At 38.5% G+C, this 17,410-nt stretch overlaps 1 protein-coding gene across 12 annotated transcripts in view; it reads left to right on the top strand.

Annotated features, from left to right (window-relative positions):
• The window catches only part of ITPRID1 (ITPR interacting domain containing 1), a 299,098-nt gene that overhangs the window by 202,001 nt on the left and 79,687 nt on the right, over positions 1-17,410 (top strand). For all 12 annotated transcript variants that reach the window (XM_085005889.1, XM_085005890.1, XM_085005892.1 and 9 more), the window contains 5 exons: positions 1,053-1,104; positions 3,581-3,667; positions 5,618-5,820; positions 8,940-9,514; positions 14,633-14,690. In XM_085005889.1, coding sequence (XP_084862015.1) covers positions 1,053-1,104; positions 3,581-3,667; positions 5,618-5,820; positions 8,940-9,514; positions 14,633-14,690 — 975 coding nt within the window. The remainder of the gene's footprint in view (positions 1-1,052; positions 1,105-3,580; positions 3,668-5,617; positions 5,821-8,939; positions 9,515-14,632; positions 14,691-17,410) is intronic.

Raw genomic sequence — 17,410 nt, 5'->3', positions numbered from 1 at the left:
TGGAAATGCCCCAGCCAGTGGGAACTCCTCTACCTTTTTGAATTGTCGTTGAGTATTCTGGGTTCAATTAAGAAGCCACTGTTTGCTCATACATCAGTAATATACCTCTAGTCTTTATCTTTCTAGACCAGTTGTCCTTTTTCATTCAGCAAGGTCACTGAGCCTTAAAAAAATTTAAAAAAAAAACCTGCTGAAACCTATGCATATTCTCATCTCCACCTCTACAATTTGGCATTCGGAAACAAGTTCACAGATACCTGGAGATCTACTCATAGACACCCTACCCAGGCAAGAATTCTGGCTCCATACTGAAGAGCCTTTTTTTTTTTTTTTTTTAATTTTTAAAAATATATTTTAATCATTAAGATTTGCCTTTCCAAAACTTCTCCCAACCTGCATTATAGTCCTTATGGTGAGAAACTTCACATTCTTACGGAAGTGCTGGGTGGTACTTCTGATGCATGTCACCCATAGGCACCCAGAAGAGCCACAGTGAGAGGAAATGGGAAGACAGGGAAACCGTCTCTGGAACTTGCCTGTCTTCCGAACCTTTCCTTCAGCAGACATCTGCTGTAGCATCTGACACAGGTTCTGAATACTGCATCGGCCCCTACATGGGCCTCTCTGACGTCCAGTATTTAGTGCCTCTGACCTGTCCTCAGTACCACTAACCATCAAATGACCTTCAGCATCATCACATTTACTTGTTTGCTCCAAAACTTTTCATGGTTTTCCAAATCCTGACACATACATATCAACTCTTCTTTCTGGCTTTTCATTCCAGAGAAAAGGCCAAGGTGCAAATAACCCCAGAGACCACCAGAAACGGTCACTGGACAACCTGCTGCTGGCCTTGACAACATTTCTTCAAGTGCTTGTCACCCAACTTAGCTGTTAATTACATTCTGTCTTGTTCGCTACAGAGACGCCTTGTATCTCAGGCCTATAGAGTCTTGAATGTGGAAATCAATCCCATGTTGTTTAGCTTGAGGATGAGAAAATCTTCCATGAGAAAAAAGGAAATTAAGTTCATCTCCTCTTTTTTGTTGCAGTTTCTTTTCATGAACAAGGAATGGTTCAAATGACTGTGAAAGACTACATGAGGTAGGTGGCAGAATCGCTGTTGTTTCCTTCCGGTGTCTTGCATCCGCATCTTTCATAAAAGAAGTGGAAGTGAGAAGGTCTCCTAGTAATGCCATGGATCTTGGGATTTTGTCACTAGTTTAGCCATGGTGCTTGGACTGTTTTCGCCAGCCTTGAGAGAAATAGAGGTTCTTTAACTGTCATAAAGGAGTGAGCAAATTAAATTAACAAATGTTGACTTGGAAGGGGGAATTTAATTAAAATACATTTATGAATTCTACTAAAATTCAGCTATTCCTGAGGACCTGCTCTTAAAACAGTTACATTCATATTTTCATATTGCCATTGTTAGTAAGTATCATGCTACTTGCTGGATAATAATACATATAGTCCCCACTGCTAGTTAGAAAGCAGTTTGAGTCTCCTACTGTGAGGATGGATTCAGTCTCAACGTGGTTCTGAACAGCAGCGGCAGCAGCAGCACCTGGGAACTTAGCAGAATTGCAAGTTTCTAAACCTCACCCCAGTCGCACAGCACCAGAAAGTCTGGACATAGGGATCAGAAATCTATGTTTTTGCATCAGATATTCTGAGGCACACTCTAGTTTAAGAACCACTGGAATAGTGGAGCTGAAACTTGGCCTCTGTACACTGGCACTAATTAAGTCTTGGAGACAGAGTTTTAGGTGAGACAGAACAGCTTTATTGCTTTGCCAGGCAAAGGAGGCCACAGCAGGCTAATGCCCCCAAAACCGTGTCCTCCCTCAAGGGGTCTTATAGGCTTAGCTCAAAAAACAGGGCTATGGATAAGGATTAGGGTGTCTGCATTCTTCTCCCTCCAAAGATCTTTCAAAGTCATCAAGGCTGGAGTCTGGTGGTCCGGTGATGGCTTCTGGTGGTCTTCGAGGTTACTGCACCTTGACCTTCACTCTGGGATGGAGATGGCTTACAAAGGGCAGGAGGGTGTTAGGAAGTGTTTCAAGGGAAAAGCAACACCAGGTGCAAGATAACTCTAACCAGAAAGTACTCAGTAGTAAAAGAAAGCAATTAAACAAGGAAGAAAGCATTTGCCAAAAGAATGAGTGGGCCAAGGCAGAACATAACGTAATGGAGACTGTTTTAACTAGTTTTTAGCTCTGACAGTAGGCTGTGCTTTGTGGGGCAGGGAACTCTGCTTCCTGTGTTCTAGCCACTCTTGCATTTTCCAAATAATTCAAACTAGTTGAAAACCAAATAGTCAATACTGTATCACTCCGACTCCTACCAATTAATTCACAGCTAAAATGCTACTTTGTCATAGTTTTTCCTTTTTAGATTAGTTGTTTTTCTACTCACAGAATTAGAGCCATAGGGATCACGGAAATCTCTGAGGCAACTCTCTTGTTTTGTTGAAGGGGAAGATGAGAGCCAAGAAGAGTGACTCACCCAGTCCTACAGCTTGATTAGAGCAGTGACTATACATGATTCCCCTGGATCCAAGGCCAGGGCAGTTTCTGGGTAGCTCTGCTAAACATTACAAAATAAGGTATAAATCTCAAACAGAGAGTGAAACAAAAATTATGGCAGCCCGATACACACTGAGGGGAGGCAGTAAGTGAAATGTATTCTCAAGGCTCCCAGCAAGCTCAATCATCTGGTGAAACTGTCTTTATTATTCAGAAATGTGCACTTTCTCAGCCTTAGTACAGAGAAGCAATTGACCAAATAGGAGGCAGGGCCCAGCTAGTCTTACCAAATGTGGACAAGACTAAAGCAAATTCAGGAGCCTGTGTAAAGATAAGTTACTTGGTCTCCCTGGGAAAATTGATATCGACATTGAATTCATTGATAAATTCCAATGCTGTTCCAATATGCTATTATATATGGTGAGGCTAGATGTATTATGGTATAGCTGAGCTATATGAAAGTGAACTGTATTATAAGAGTGTTCCATTCCCTTTGCAAGTTCTTTCAAATGACTTGCACTGAAGGCCTGTTTGGATAGAGAAGTCCTGGTTTTTGCCATGGGTAAAGGAGTTTGTTACTGTTGCATATGGATGGCCAGGGGAGCCCTGGAGACAGCACTTAGAGAGTGTTAACCATGCAATATGAAATCCTCCACCATTATGGGAATTAATGCAGAGTCGCTTCAGTGGCTGCTTGCTGTACCTCTTTCATCACATAATTTTAACTTCTTCCTGAAAGTGAGTGCCTAGCAAAGCTGTATTCCCGAAAGGTTCCCCAATGATTTGCCATCTGTCAAAAGTGAGACATTCTGTCACCTTTATAACGAGCACTAGCGGGCACCTAACACTTAAATTCTCACACCTTCTGTAACACAAGTCTCTTGAAGAGAGAGGAGCAGTTCCTGCTGCATTCAAAGATGTGGCCATTATGAGATTATTAGAAATGAAGAGGAAATGCAAATGTTTGCTCTGGAAGGGAAGGAGTCACAGTGACCTCCCAGGGGACTGTCTAAATCAACACATCTCCTCATTGGTGTTTCCTCTGACTGCAGATCTCTGCATCAGGTTTCAGAAACTCCCACTCTATCCAGAGGGACCAGTTTCAACTCTTGCTATTCTGCTGCAAGTATACCACAAAGGTATGTGATTTCCAGGCGCTTTTTATCCAGAGAAATCATTCTGTGCAACAATGGATTTCATGAAATTATAAATAGGCACTTGAGAAATACATGTTGAATGGATGGATGAGGGAATGCATAAAGGTTTTTGGAACTCCCACTTGCAAGAACAGTATAAAAGAGTTACTAAATACCTGGCAATGGAGAAAGGGCCTGATAAACCATTGATCCACCCATTTTATGGAATTCTATGCAGTGATAAAAGGAATAGGGAGGGATAACCTGACTATCTTAGAATAATCTTTACATCATATTTTAAGGGGAAAAAGGCAAGATGAAAAAAGATGCTTAGAATATGTTGCCATTTATAAAGCCAATAGTATGTGAAACTATAAGGCATATATGTAACTACATAGAAAAATGTCCGGAAGAATATACATAAATTCAGTAGAAAGAGAGTCAAGATTGATAGGGTGATGGCCAAGGAGAAAGAGACCCTTATGTATGATATTATAATTTTTAACAAGGTGAATATATTTTATGTATTTATTACATGTTGGATATAGATTTTAGAGAATTAATGATATTAAAAATATTTTAATGACAATTAATAATTTTAATCTTGGTAATGATAATGTGAGCCTTTGGAAAGCAGGGCTGTGTTTTTGTTCCTTTTTGTGGCTTGGGTGTCCATCAGAGAGCCTAGAACATGATAGATATTCAAAAAAAATTGTATATAAATGGGTGGGATAAAAATTTGTAGTTGAGGTCAACAAGATAACAGATTAAATCTTTCATTCCCCATTTAGATTTTTCACAAGAAATTTTTTTCTCCCTCAGTCCTTTTTATATTATGGTATCAAATGATTGGCACCCCCAGTTCATCAGTTCTTTCCGATGATCAAGGTAGCAGCCAAACTGAGCCATTTAGGCTCTACAGTAATAGTTCTTGGTTCATCTTTTCTTCCTGGGTCGAATCTGGAGGCAAAGCACCGAATCTCTACATCACATAAGAAGATGTGAACATGATGGTAGAACATGATGCTGGGTGGCCTGCCCAGTGGGACTCTAGGTGGCTGTTGTTGAATGCGTGAATGGCTAAATAAATGAATTGTAATTCATTTAGTTTAAATGATGGCATCATGAAAGTAAAATTGTTCACACTATCTCAAATAAGCTCCCTCATGTTGCAGGTAAAGTACAGGTAAACAGAAACTTTAGCAGAAGAACTGAGCAAACTCAGGAGAACCTCATTGGAAGTTCTGAGTCAAACTGAGTTTGAAAGGGTCATTAGCATCATCATGAAGTCGAAGTTCCATGATTGGGAAGTGAGCTGGTACTCATAAATGTAATTCCCAGTTAACCGAAGGGATCATTTTAAGTGCCAGCACCAACTAAAGCAACATAAATATATATATATACTTCTTGTTTCTCAGCCAAGTTCAGAAATATACAGAACATATTTTAAGCACATCCAGGTACTTAAAATCATTATTATGAACAACAGTCTTACAGTTTCATTTAGTGATATCCTCAAAAAAATTGTGTGACTGGGGATGCCCCGATACTCCTTTTAAATATTCTTTTTTTCAGTCTGCTATTTTCAGGTGTTTTTTTAATTTTTTTTATTTTTTTATTGTCATCAACTACCATTTCTCTGTGGTTATCAGCTCACTGCCTCTGGCTTTTGTGACACAGTCCCCCTGCCCTATCTAATTTAACATTTACCTGTTGTGAAATGGAAAAGCCTTTTAAGTAAACTCATTGCAAAGTACAGACAAGCAGTCCCTGAGTGGGGGTGATGGGCCGTCTTTTTAGGAGGTATATGTGAGCTCTAGTAAATGTACAACCTGTTTGTCTACTCAGATTTCTCTTTTACTCAGTTTCTGGAAGATTGGGTGGGTGATGTGACTAGGAAAAAAAAAAGGCCTTTGGACTATTACTGGATAGATATTTCTATTTTTACCACAGCATTCCTGAATGGCTGGAATTTTGTGAAAAAGATCCAGTGGAGATTCTCTTAGATCTGGGGTTTGGTGCTGACGAGCCAGACATCTGCACACAAATCCCAGCCAGATTCCTGGGTGGTAGCTCAGCAGCCAGAGGAATCAACATCCGCGTTTTTCTTGAAGCACAGAAGCAGCGAATGGACATTGAGAACCCTAACTTGTACAGTAAGTGAGGACCACATGGCATCCGCATCTCAGCAATGACAGTGACCATTCAGATGGGCCACAGTATCTGAAGGGATAAGTCAGGAGATCTGTGCAATAGCAATCAAACCTCATGTTGCAGTAGCTTCAAAAAGCAACGGTTATGTCTTGATCACTTTCTGTGTCCACCACGGATTCGTGTGTATTTTGGGGGGAAGAGAGATCTGCTCCATGACGTTTTCCTTAGTCATGGACTTGGATCCACTGTCTGGAACATCACTGGGTGCAATGTCAGGAAAAAGGTAGAAATAGAGAACCATACTTGGCTCTTTATCCTGCTCAAAACTTAACAAATATCAAGTATGCTCAGATTTCATTGTCTAAAATAAATCCTGTGACCACAATTAACTGCAAAGGGGTACGAATGTACAATCTTACCGCACGCCCGGAAGGAAGGCATTTCTGGTGAACAGCACTGGTATCTACCATAGCCACAGACCCAGAGGTCAGAGGAACCGGATCTGGAAAGGCTTATCGTGAGTCACCAAGTGAAACCTTAATTTTCTCATCTACAGTGCTTAGAATACTACTTACTCTGCCATGAGCTGTAAGCGGTAGTTATTAATGTGTCGTATCTTGAGATTTGTGGATTAATTATGCTTAAATTTATAGTTATCATGCACACTGCTGTTTTTCTCCAACTAGTGGTCAATGGAGTATTTTTCTCTAGGACACTACTGAGGATATTCTTGGGGTATGTGTACTGTGCTCAAGTAACTTGGGAGAAAGATGGCTTGCATTAACCAGGTTTATTTAGTGCAGGATTTGCTTAGTATTCTGAGGTGGACTCCCTGTCTCCTAGAGGAGATGCAGTGCAGTGTTTTCCAAGTAATTTCAACAGGGAACCTCTCTTAGAGGAGCATTGAAAAACATCTCCTCTGTGGAACAGAGTTCGCAGAATTCTGGACTGGAAAATATGCCCAAATTCTGTTAATTAAATAAATAAATTCACTGAAAAGAACGTCAAGTAAGATAAAGTGTTTCTTTCAAACAAATATTCAGAACAGAGGTTTTGCGCAGATTTTTCATTTTAGTTTCTGTTTCCCCTGTTTTCATACGGGTGAAATGGGTCTCAGAAATCTCAGCAATGACATCTTTTTAAAAAGAGTACACAAAACTGAAGGTATTGCAATGTAATGTTTCTTTACCTTTAAAAAAAATTAGTATCCTTCTTTGTTGTCTCCTCCTTCAAGCCCCCAAAGAAGCAAAATCTTCCATCAGGTCTTTATTTGAGGAGAATAATGACACTTACTGATATTTGAGGAGTGTTTGAGCTGATCTGTGAAGTAAATATCTCACAAATGAAACGGGCACATGGAGTTGGCCTCTGGTCTGTGACTGCTGGCCCCTCTTACTTCCACCACTTAACACTGTGCTAATAGTGCCTGGTAACTATTCTCACGCAGCACTTACCAGTACAGTTTCAACTCGAGATACCCGAGAAAGTCAAATGTAAAACAAGCAATAAAAAATTAGTTGGTTGTCCCGAAGACAGAATGGAAAATTATGTCTCGTTCAAAATCAGTATAAAATGTTCAAACTCAAGGGGGTGAGAATCAGTTGGTTCATTGTTCGATGTACCCATAAATAAAGCAAACAAACAAAACCCCTCTTCCAGTACTTCTCATTACCATGTTCTCTGAATTGACAGAGTCCATGAAATTGATAGGTTTTTGTCTTAGTCTTAAGTATAAAAATTTGCTATAGAATGGATCCTAAGATGGTCATAAAAGTGGAATTATGATTAAATCATGCTCTTGAACTCACAGCTAAAGCTAAATTAAGGGGGAAGTGTAATCATAATGCCTCTGAAAACATCCAGAACCCAAGAGTTCCTCTAGATCGTGAAAGCATATCACATTCCTCTTAGAAGCCCATCACATGTTTTTGGAGTAAAAGGATGAGCAGTCCATATCTTCCCCTTTTAGGTGAAGGAAACAGGAAGGCACAAAGACTTGCTCATGGAGGAGTCTGTAGCATTGCTCTGATGGTGCAAACAACAGAACAGAGAACACCATCCTTCCACACAGTGGGGCCTTTGACTGTTGCTGAGCTATGCAACCCTGCATGCTATCACCGGGATTTTGAGAAGGCTGTGTAATAAAAACCAAAATGTTCTGTTTACATTATGGTGGTTTTATTACCTGGAGATACCAAAATATTTTTCACAAATTTTTTCAAAGTGGCTATGTGTCCCCGAATTAGTCCTTATTGCCTTCAATCGTACCCATACATTGACTAAGCCAATTATTGTGTATTTCCTGAATGAGCAAGACCAGATCATCCAAAAAGACTTATAAGTTGAGGAGCTGGTTTGTTTGGAAAGGCAAATGGGTTTTCACATTAATGACTATCTTCTCTTGGAAGACTGAAGATAATATATTCCTTTCCTGAGTCATTCACATTTATAGTTTTAACTGATATTTATATAGCATGGTGCTTTTCAAACAAATGTGAGATTATGTACGTAGGACTGGTATTATTACCTCATTCTCCAGAGGAAGAAGCTGGCCATTTACTCTGTGCCAGGACAGAGCTAAGCACCATGTGTCTATTAATTCATTTACTTTGTAGTCACACTTCCAGTGATTGGTCCATCCTGGATTTGGATCTAGGTCTTCTGACTCCATATGTCATGTTCGGTCCACTCTCAGGTGAAGGGTGTAGATGAAGATAGCGAGATGATGATGGGAGTGTCTACTCTCTCAAGCTTACGTCACAGTGAAAGAGCCGGATTCACTCTGACATTTAGTTTAACACATGAGATTAATCTCAAAACCCATCCTTGCCTGAAGTGTTCGTAGATTAACACTTAAAAACTACATGAATCTATGTAAAATATTTCTACTCAACTAAATAGAAAAGGTATTCACTCTCCCCATCATACAATGATAATGTTGTTGCTTAGGGGAGTCTCCTCCATAATAACCTGGGGTATGTACTAAGGAAAAACTTGAATTTCAGGAACTTAAAGTCCTTCCCATCTTGAAAGTCCTATGTGTTACCAAATCTCGTCAGTTTTTACTACATTAATGCAATCTCACTGAAACGAAAAATGGTGTGTTCCTTGTATTGTTCAGGCCGTTTCCGACAGCTGGAAATATTGGATCATGTGGCCAGTGCCTTCTCATCTTTGCTGAATGATGTAAACGTCCTGCAGAACAAAGCTGAAGAGGAAGACGAAGGAAAAATTGTGCCAGGAACCTCAGTGAGTGAAGCCAAAGGGCATCAAAGGAGAATGGCTGAACTTTTTAGGAGAGGTTCAAAGCAGAACATTAAGAAGGATTACACCTTGGAAGCATCGGAGTCATTGAAGATGAGAGATGAATTTCCCATCACCTCTGCAAGAGCGGGGGCCTGCAGAGCAGAGTTGCCAGCCATGACAAACGACCATGACCCAAGTCATTTGTCTCCTTCCTCAGAGCATTGGTCTCTTCAAGCCTGTGATGACTTGACACCTTGTCATCCTCCCCAAGCTGTTCTGAGCAAGCAGTGGCCTCGCTCATCCATGCCAGCCAAGCAGGCTCCTCTTTCCTGTGTGTCTGAGGCATCAGTTAAGACCAGAACGCGAAAGGAGAATTCATCTCAGACCAACAAGCTCAAGAGTTTGCCTCGTCTGGCGGGCAAAGCACCAGAATCCTTCGAAATGGAAGAGGTTAGTGTGCTCAGCTTCTAAGGGAAATAACTCTCATCAAAGCATCTTTTGCCTTCCAGCCCTCATTTAACCCCTTCGTCTTGCAACCCCTCAGCGTTATATCTTATCATTCCAAACTTCTGTTCAGTCAAGGACATTTTAGGTCATTCTGGTCGCTTCAGTCAGAACTAAACTAGTGTGAGACCAGCCTTTGCTTTCTCCCATTTCTTGCCTTTTCTTGCTCACAATTGAATCCACAGGTTATTTTTGACTTTACCTTTTCTCTATTGACTTAAAAGATGCACAGCATGAGTGTTGTGAATTAAGTTTTATTTGGGACAAAATGAAGGCTATAGCCTGGGAGGCAGCATTTCAGTATAGCTCTGAGAAACCACTCCGAGAAGGGGAGGGGGAGTTTTGCAACAAAGGGCAGGTAGCAGATCACTGTTAATAAAAGAAAACCAGATTATCTCAGGTTAAGGAATTAAGCGTGTTTCTATGGACGGGAAGATGCAAGGGTCTGGGCTCACTGAAATCATTCCTTTGATATGCACCTCACAGTATCCTGTGCTTGTCACATCCTGAGTGGATGCAGTGTGATGGCTGCTAGATGGCAGGTATTCTTTGTTTCCTTCCTGAGTTCCTTCAGGGCTCACCTACTCCTAGGTGCTGCAAGCACTGATGACGGTGGCATCCTTTGTTTACTCCTATCACAGGCAATATTTTCTCACTTCAGTGTTTTATTACACATCTCAGTATGCTTCCATCTACTCTCTAACTTTCCATGTTTCATCTTCATTGAGGGTTAGTTCAACCACTTCCCACTCAGTGAAGCTTGCCCACCACTCCCTCCTCTGTATTCTCATAGCCTAGGCAGGGAGAGCTTATTAGAGTAGAGATTGTGTGTATGTGTGTGTTGATGACATCTCCCTGCTAGACTATCAGCAACTTGAGGCCCAGATTTTATCCTCAAAGGAATATGCCTTGGAAATATTTCCCCCAGGATGCCTAAGGCAGGGCCTTGGACAAAAGAGGTAGGGACTGTGTTTAATGCTATTTTATTTGCTTGCTTTGGGTTTTAGCGATACTCACATAGCTTGACCCCAAGCTTGACCCCATTTCACATATTCTTTGCCTTTTCATCCCACTTTCATTGACACCTTCATTGACACCTTCATGGATGCTAATTTTCACCATCATTTAGAGAGCACCCAAAATCTTTTTTTAAAAAAATATGTGTTGTCACTCATTTCCGTATTCTTTAATAGAATTACAAAGAAAGTATTGAAAAGCAAAACTATCTTGTCATTCTCATGTAAATTGTTTAGAAGTGGGGGTAGGATAACTATATGCAGATCCCAAGATCAGGCCATTCTCCTTCCAGCCCCCTAATGTGAGACACTCTGATAGGACCTGGGCACACACTGCCTACAAGGGAACCAGGGTTCAGTTGCAGGAATGGGCACAGAAACCAAAAACGTTGTGGGGACTGTGATAGCTCTACTGATAAACTTTATGTCACTAAAGAGATGTGTTTGGGGTGTCTGGGAGAGAGAAAAGGGGTTCTTAACCAGCCAAGGGGTTGAGACAGTCAAGGAAATTGTAGGATGTTAAGGCTTAGCAATAATTTTAGAAGAAGACTAAGAGGTAACTATGCCTTTTGGTAGCTCTCCCCATTCCACAAAGATAAAAAAAATTGCCTTGAAATATATAGCTGTTAATGATCCTAATACCTATGTGTATATGTTTTTGTTTGCTTATGTCATGTCAAAAATTATTTTAAGAACCTTAAACTATTAATCTGATTTTAAAACAATTGCATAAAAATGAATAACAATTGTAAATGGAGGGAAAAAAAAAAAAAAACAAAGCTTTGGTCGAGTGTCCTGATTTGATTATAAACTGAGATGGCCTTTTAAAAAGAGGGATTTATTTAATCTTGCTAAAATTATTTAATTACCAGCCTAAGAGTTATGTTGCTATAAATGCTATCAAGAAAATCTGCAGTTCATCAGTCTGCTGTCTATTTCTTAGTATCCAAATGGGACATTTCACCAAACTCCAGCCTGTTGACAAGCCTCATTAGACTCTACTGTCCTCTTACTAAGTCTTTTTGCTGCTTCAGACTGGCCTGAATTAGAGGAAGCAAAGTTCACTGTATGTCGTCTGTGAGACCACAGGGAGAGATACATATCATCACGTTCAACATGAAGAACTAAGAATAGAATGCCAGTCCTTGCATGGCATACTTCCTTAAGTGGCAATTATTCAAGGAAAAGCTGTACATATTAGTGTATATTAGTGTATGTGTACATATATATAGAAAGGGAGCACACGCTCAGAAACCAAAAATCAAAGCAAAACAAAAACTTAAAAAAATCCTCATATGTTTTTGGCACATAGTAGGCACTTGGTAAATATTCATAAATGAGTCAATTAACATTAGAAGTATTTGATAATATTAATTCAGCCTGAGTGGCTTCCATAGAAAAACAGAATATTCTATTGAACTTGTAGCCAACTTTATGGTCTTTCTTTCTTTCTTTTTCTTTCTTTCTTTTTTTTTTTTTCTTGTCTTATTAGGGCCATGCCTGAGGCATATGGAGGTTACCAGGCTAGGAGTCAAATCAGAGCCGAAGCTGCTAGCCTATCTCACAGCCACAGCAGTGCCAGATCCAAGCCGTGTCTGTGAACTACACCACAGCTCATGGCAACACCAGATCCTTAACCCACTGAGTGAGGCCAGGGATTGAACCTGCGTCCTCATGGATACTAGTCAGATTTGTTTCTGCTGAGCCATGACAGGAACTCCCTGGTCTTTCTTTGATATTTGCCCAAATTTGTGTGTATAAGAGACTGTATGTGTTTTTAAGGCAAAAAGAGCCCTCAAAATGATATAAAAGGAACTCGCTACTTGAATTTTGTTTTCTTAAAAAATATATTTAAAATATTACATCCTCATCACACAGACTGGGAGAAAAATATGTGTTCCCTCAGTCCCAATGGATGAGTAAATGAAGCCTGAGTAGGTTGCAGCTTAAACAGGAGCTAATGCCAGATTTAATAGTCATTTTTCAATGGCAAATTAAAAATCTAATTATAAGAAATGAAAAACGTGTGAAATTGGCAGATTTTCATGGCATTTAAAACATGAGCCAATATACTTAAATATATACCTATCAGAATTTCAACTCTGATTGGCCAAATTATGCTTCCAGATCAATCTTTGATGCTTTCCTTAAAATCCTATTAAAGGCTGAATATGGCAATATTTGGCTCACTCCTCAAAATTATGATTCTGACAAAGTTGTACATAGATTTTTTAATGCAAGAATCAACATATTTCTGTGTTTAATTTTACTTAGTTAAACTGAATCTGTTCTTTTCCTTTTTAATTACCAACTGTATTAAGAGAATTTAATACTTGTGAACCTTTTGAAATTATGGACTCTCTTAGGTTGCTTCTCATCTTTAACCTTCCTTCTTGCTTACGTACAGAGACTCTGCTCTCTGGAACTCATATGTAAGAACGCTACCCATGTTATTAAATAATGCCAGTCAGCATCTTGATTAGGTGGGAAATGTTTCAAAAGTTATAACTATTCCCTTAATTTTTTAATGTATTAATAAGTTTAGCCTAGGTGGAATAACCCAAGAATATACCTGATCTCCATTTTAAATTACTGGGATTTTTCTTGGTTTTATTCTTTTTTTAATAGACAAATAGGTACTTTACATTGCACTAAGTGGATTTTTCTCTAGGATAATTGTCATGCAAAAAAAAATTCTTATTATACTGAAAAGTTTATATGGTACACACTGGTTTGAGTTACAAAACCAATAAAAATAATGTTAAGTGTATCTAATTAATTGCAAGTATAAAGTAACTTCTTTGGAAAAAGAGATATGAAGGATTAAAAAGAATAAATATTTCTTCTGACACTGTTGAGGTATATTGTCATGGCCCTCTGTTTATTCCCAGGTTAAAGGTCATTTTTGGCCATATGTACCATAATGTTTAAAGTGTTTCTATCCTTTGATTCAGGCTTCAATATTCAGATATCAATCTCAAATAAATAATATGACATGTAGAAATAGACTTATGTACAAAGTTACTAATCTCTGCATTATTTCGATTTGCAAAATTTAAAAAACAGCATTAGAAGAATCATTAAGTAAATTAATGTACCTTCAAAATATGACCAATTGTATACTCATTAAAGATGGTGTTTTCAAAGATATTTTATGATGTGGGGAAAAAAAGATCCCTCTGAATTTTGAGTGAAAAAAATTGACTAATTACTTTATCCCGAATGAATGTATTAAAAGAAAACCTGCAAAAACACACCCCAAAATATTAACTTTAAGTGTTTTCTTATCTTTAAATTTTTATATTTATCAAGTTTGCATAGTAAGCTATTGTTTTTAAAGAAATATTTATTATTTTGTTTTAACAATAATTTTATTCTCATTAAGAGAGTAGTATTCATTAATCTCTTTAAAGAATTTTTAACATAAATTCTGCTCTCTCAGTTTGGAAATCAAGTTTTCTTTGAGCTTTCTAAGCTTTATATAGCAACTGAGTTATGAATGTTCTGAATTGCTCTCCACAAATTTACCAAGTTGTAAATAAATCCTTCAGACAGTTAAAATTAAATATGGGAAACAACTTGCTTTTTCCAAATATAGCTATAGCTCTTTGAAAGCAAAAAAAAATTCTAGATTAATAGTAATAGTATCCCTTAAGATTAGTTCAGATGCCACATCTTCCAGGCAGGGCCTCTGTTCCTCCTCCCCAAGCAGTGATCTTTCCAGTTCTTTCCTCTTAACTCCCTTAGGTCTTTGAATCTTTGTTCGGAGTGCCTTGTATATTCCACCTGCCTGCAGCAGACTGTTAGCTCTTTGAGTTCAGAAGTCATGTTTAGGGGGAAAAAATGTAATTGTAATGTATACATGTAAGGATAACCTGACCCCCTTGCTGTACAATGGGAAAATAAAAAAAAAAATTATAAAAAAAAAAAAGAAATCATGTTTAATCCTCTTTGCAGTAGCCAGTAGGTATTCGTTGTGTGTTGATTAAATAAAGTGAATTTATTATAACAACATTTCTAATGAGGTTGATGCATTTTGGTGTCTTAGGTCCAGAGCTTTGAAGAAGAGGCCAGTAATCCTCTTGACATGACTTCAGGAACTGTAGGTAAGAATTCACCAAGGGGTACAATTTCATCAATGGTCTTTGAGAAAGAAAATGAAAATAACTAGTACCCAACTTTCTTAGCATGTAGAACTTAAATTATCTTTAGGAGACGCTATAGCTATTACTACTGCCTCTACCTGCTACTATTAAACACCTGCCGGCAGTGCAAATGTAGATGGAAATTTCAAAATACTTACTGCAGAAATGTTCAATATTCCAGAGGCTAATGTAGTTTAGCGGCTTGTCTAATAATAACTCTGTATAACCTGAATGGGCTAATAGAATGGATTTCACACAGAACTGGGACTGAGTGAACAAATGCTTTCTTACCTCTACTGCCAATCACTTGCTATTACACAAGTCATATCATTTTACTGTGCCTCAGTTTTTCCATTTGTAATAAAGAGATAAGTGCCGATAGTTTTTAAATTCTCTGATGGCACTTATAGTCTAAATTAAGTGATTGTATGGCCATCATATTAAACTCTTAGTGGAAACAAGTTGCCTAGATGTAACTTTCCAAATCATCTCTTAGATCGATGTTTCAGTATCCTAAACAAGAGAGAAAGAAGTCTTTCTCTACTCCTGGTTCTTATGCTCCCATTCAGCCATCGTTGTGATTCAGCATTTCCGTGATCCTATAACAGAGCTAAAAGTAGATAGGGGTTAGTAGATACAGCAGATGAAGCTAGTGTGTTTCCTGGAAAAAAAAATATGCAGATTGTAAATTTAATTTAGTGTGGTGTCAAACACATCTTTTTCGTTATAAAGTGTATGTATGGCCTTCATTTTGCTAAATGCTGTTTGGAAATTATGCATTAGTAATTATAGGGTCCTGCTGATTACATAAATTGTTATCCTGCTCTTCAAAGTAATTACCGTCTAACCTGCATTGAGGTTTATAAGACAAAAATAAGCATCTGTTTTCCATCTAATTGAATGCTTCTCAATGAGGCTGGAGGTCCCCTTGCCAACAGAAACTACCTTCTTTGACATTCAATTAGGAGGTTTGCTGGTATCATGTAAGTCTCCTCAGTCATTTCAAAAACTGATTTGGGAAGTTAGGCAAAAGCACCAATGTACATTTAATCTCAAATTCTGAGAGGAAATTAAGGTGGGTGAAGATTAGCCTAATGGAGAAAATCTGAACTGTAGTAAAGCAAATGCAATTTTATTACTTTCAAAAACAGTGTTGTTAATCCAAGAAAAAATAGGACTGAGAAAAAATAAGTAAAACTGATTTAATTAATAGGAAAAGGGAAAATTATTACTTCGAGTGATATATACGAATGGGTTTCTATATATATGAATTGTGTATGTACATATTAAATATATACACACACATGTATGAATGGATGAACATTGACACAATGTTCAAAATAGGACTTTATTCAAAAGATAAAGGCATATGCTCTTGAAACATTTCTTCTGGGAACCCAGCCCTCATGCTGTGAAAAGTGCAACACATGGGTATGCTCCATGTGGTCACCCTGGTGGGACAGTCTTGAATGAGCTCCCATGTGAATAAACCATTGTAGTTATCCAGCCCGGTCACACTTTCAAATGACTCCAGCCCAGATGCCATCTGACTGTAACTGCATGAGAAGATCCAAGCAACAGCCACATTGCTGAGCTGAGTCAACCCTTGGAACCATGAGAAGGTCGTCACTGCAATGACAAAAGAATATAAATATAAGGAGGAAACATTTAACAGTGCAATTAAAAAGTTGAGGACTAGAGTTCCCTCATGGCTCAGCAGGTTAAGGATCTGGCATTATCACAGCTGTGGCTCCAGTTACAGCTGTGGCACAGGTCTGACCCCTGGGCTGGGAACATCTGCATGCCCTGGGCACAACCATTAAAAAAAAAAAAAGAAAAAAAAAAAAGCTGGTTGTTTAGGTCCCCCATTCGTATTCTAGAAGTCTTGAAGAATTTGTGTGAGATATATTGTGGGTAAAGTTGTAGACAGTTTTATGGGAAGAGCTTAGCTAGGATCTAAAGAGATAAGTGCACTGAAGTAGTATACTAACATTTAAGAACATAATTAACAAAAAATTTAATTTTCAAATTAGTCAAGGCATACCTTTCTTGTCACATGATAATATGAGCAAACACAGCAAAATTGCCACCATATCTAGCAGTTCACAATTAGAGGCTGTTCAGAAGAAATGACCACCAATAAAAGAATGACTATAAAGAATCATTAGGCGTTCTCAGAAACGAATACTCTCAGTGAGATGTAAGGAGACATTGCATCCACTGAGAGAACAATCTCCAGTGAGCAGACATTCCTCTCAGGTAAAATGTGCAATGTCTGATTCTGCTTCTAATCATGGTTAAGTAGCCCTCAATAGGCCAACCCTCCCATAGGTAAATTCTCAACAAAATTGTTTTAAAATTCCTACCTAAAGGCATTGGAGAATGCCCAAAAGCAGGCAGACAGTGAAGAAGGCTTCAACACTTGGAAAGAAAGGGTGTCACCGGGTGAATTTCTTGTTTTTTAAAAGTTTGAAGCAGACTGAAGTAAGAGCTAAATGAAACCACTCTAAAAATGTTATAGAAATTAGAAGTCTCACTAGCTAGAAAAATCAGAAGACAGAGTTTGGGGCAATAACAGCAGCTGAAAAGTGAGGGGAGAAATCTCAGAAAGGAGAGAGCCAGAAAGGAAAATCATCAGAGTCTGACTATGAAATCTACCCAAATAGCCAGCCAGTTACTGA

The sequence above is a fragment of the Sus scrofa genome, chromosome 18, assembly GCF_054392235.1.
Source record: "Sus scrofa isolate SSC_HxYL_T2T_F1_AM1 chromosome 18, Sscrofa_HxYL_maternal_Yorkshire_Landrace_v2.0, whole genome shotgun sequence".
In the NCBI taxonomy this organism is placed as follows: domain Eukaryota; kingdom Metazoa; phylum Chordata; class Mammalia; order Artiodactyla; family Suidae; genus Sus; species Sus scrofa.
This window is presented reverse-complemented; position numbering and strand designations above follow the sequence as displayed.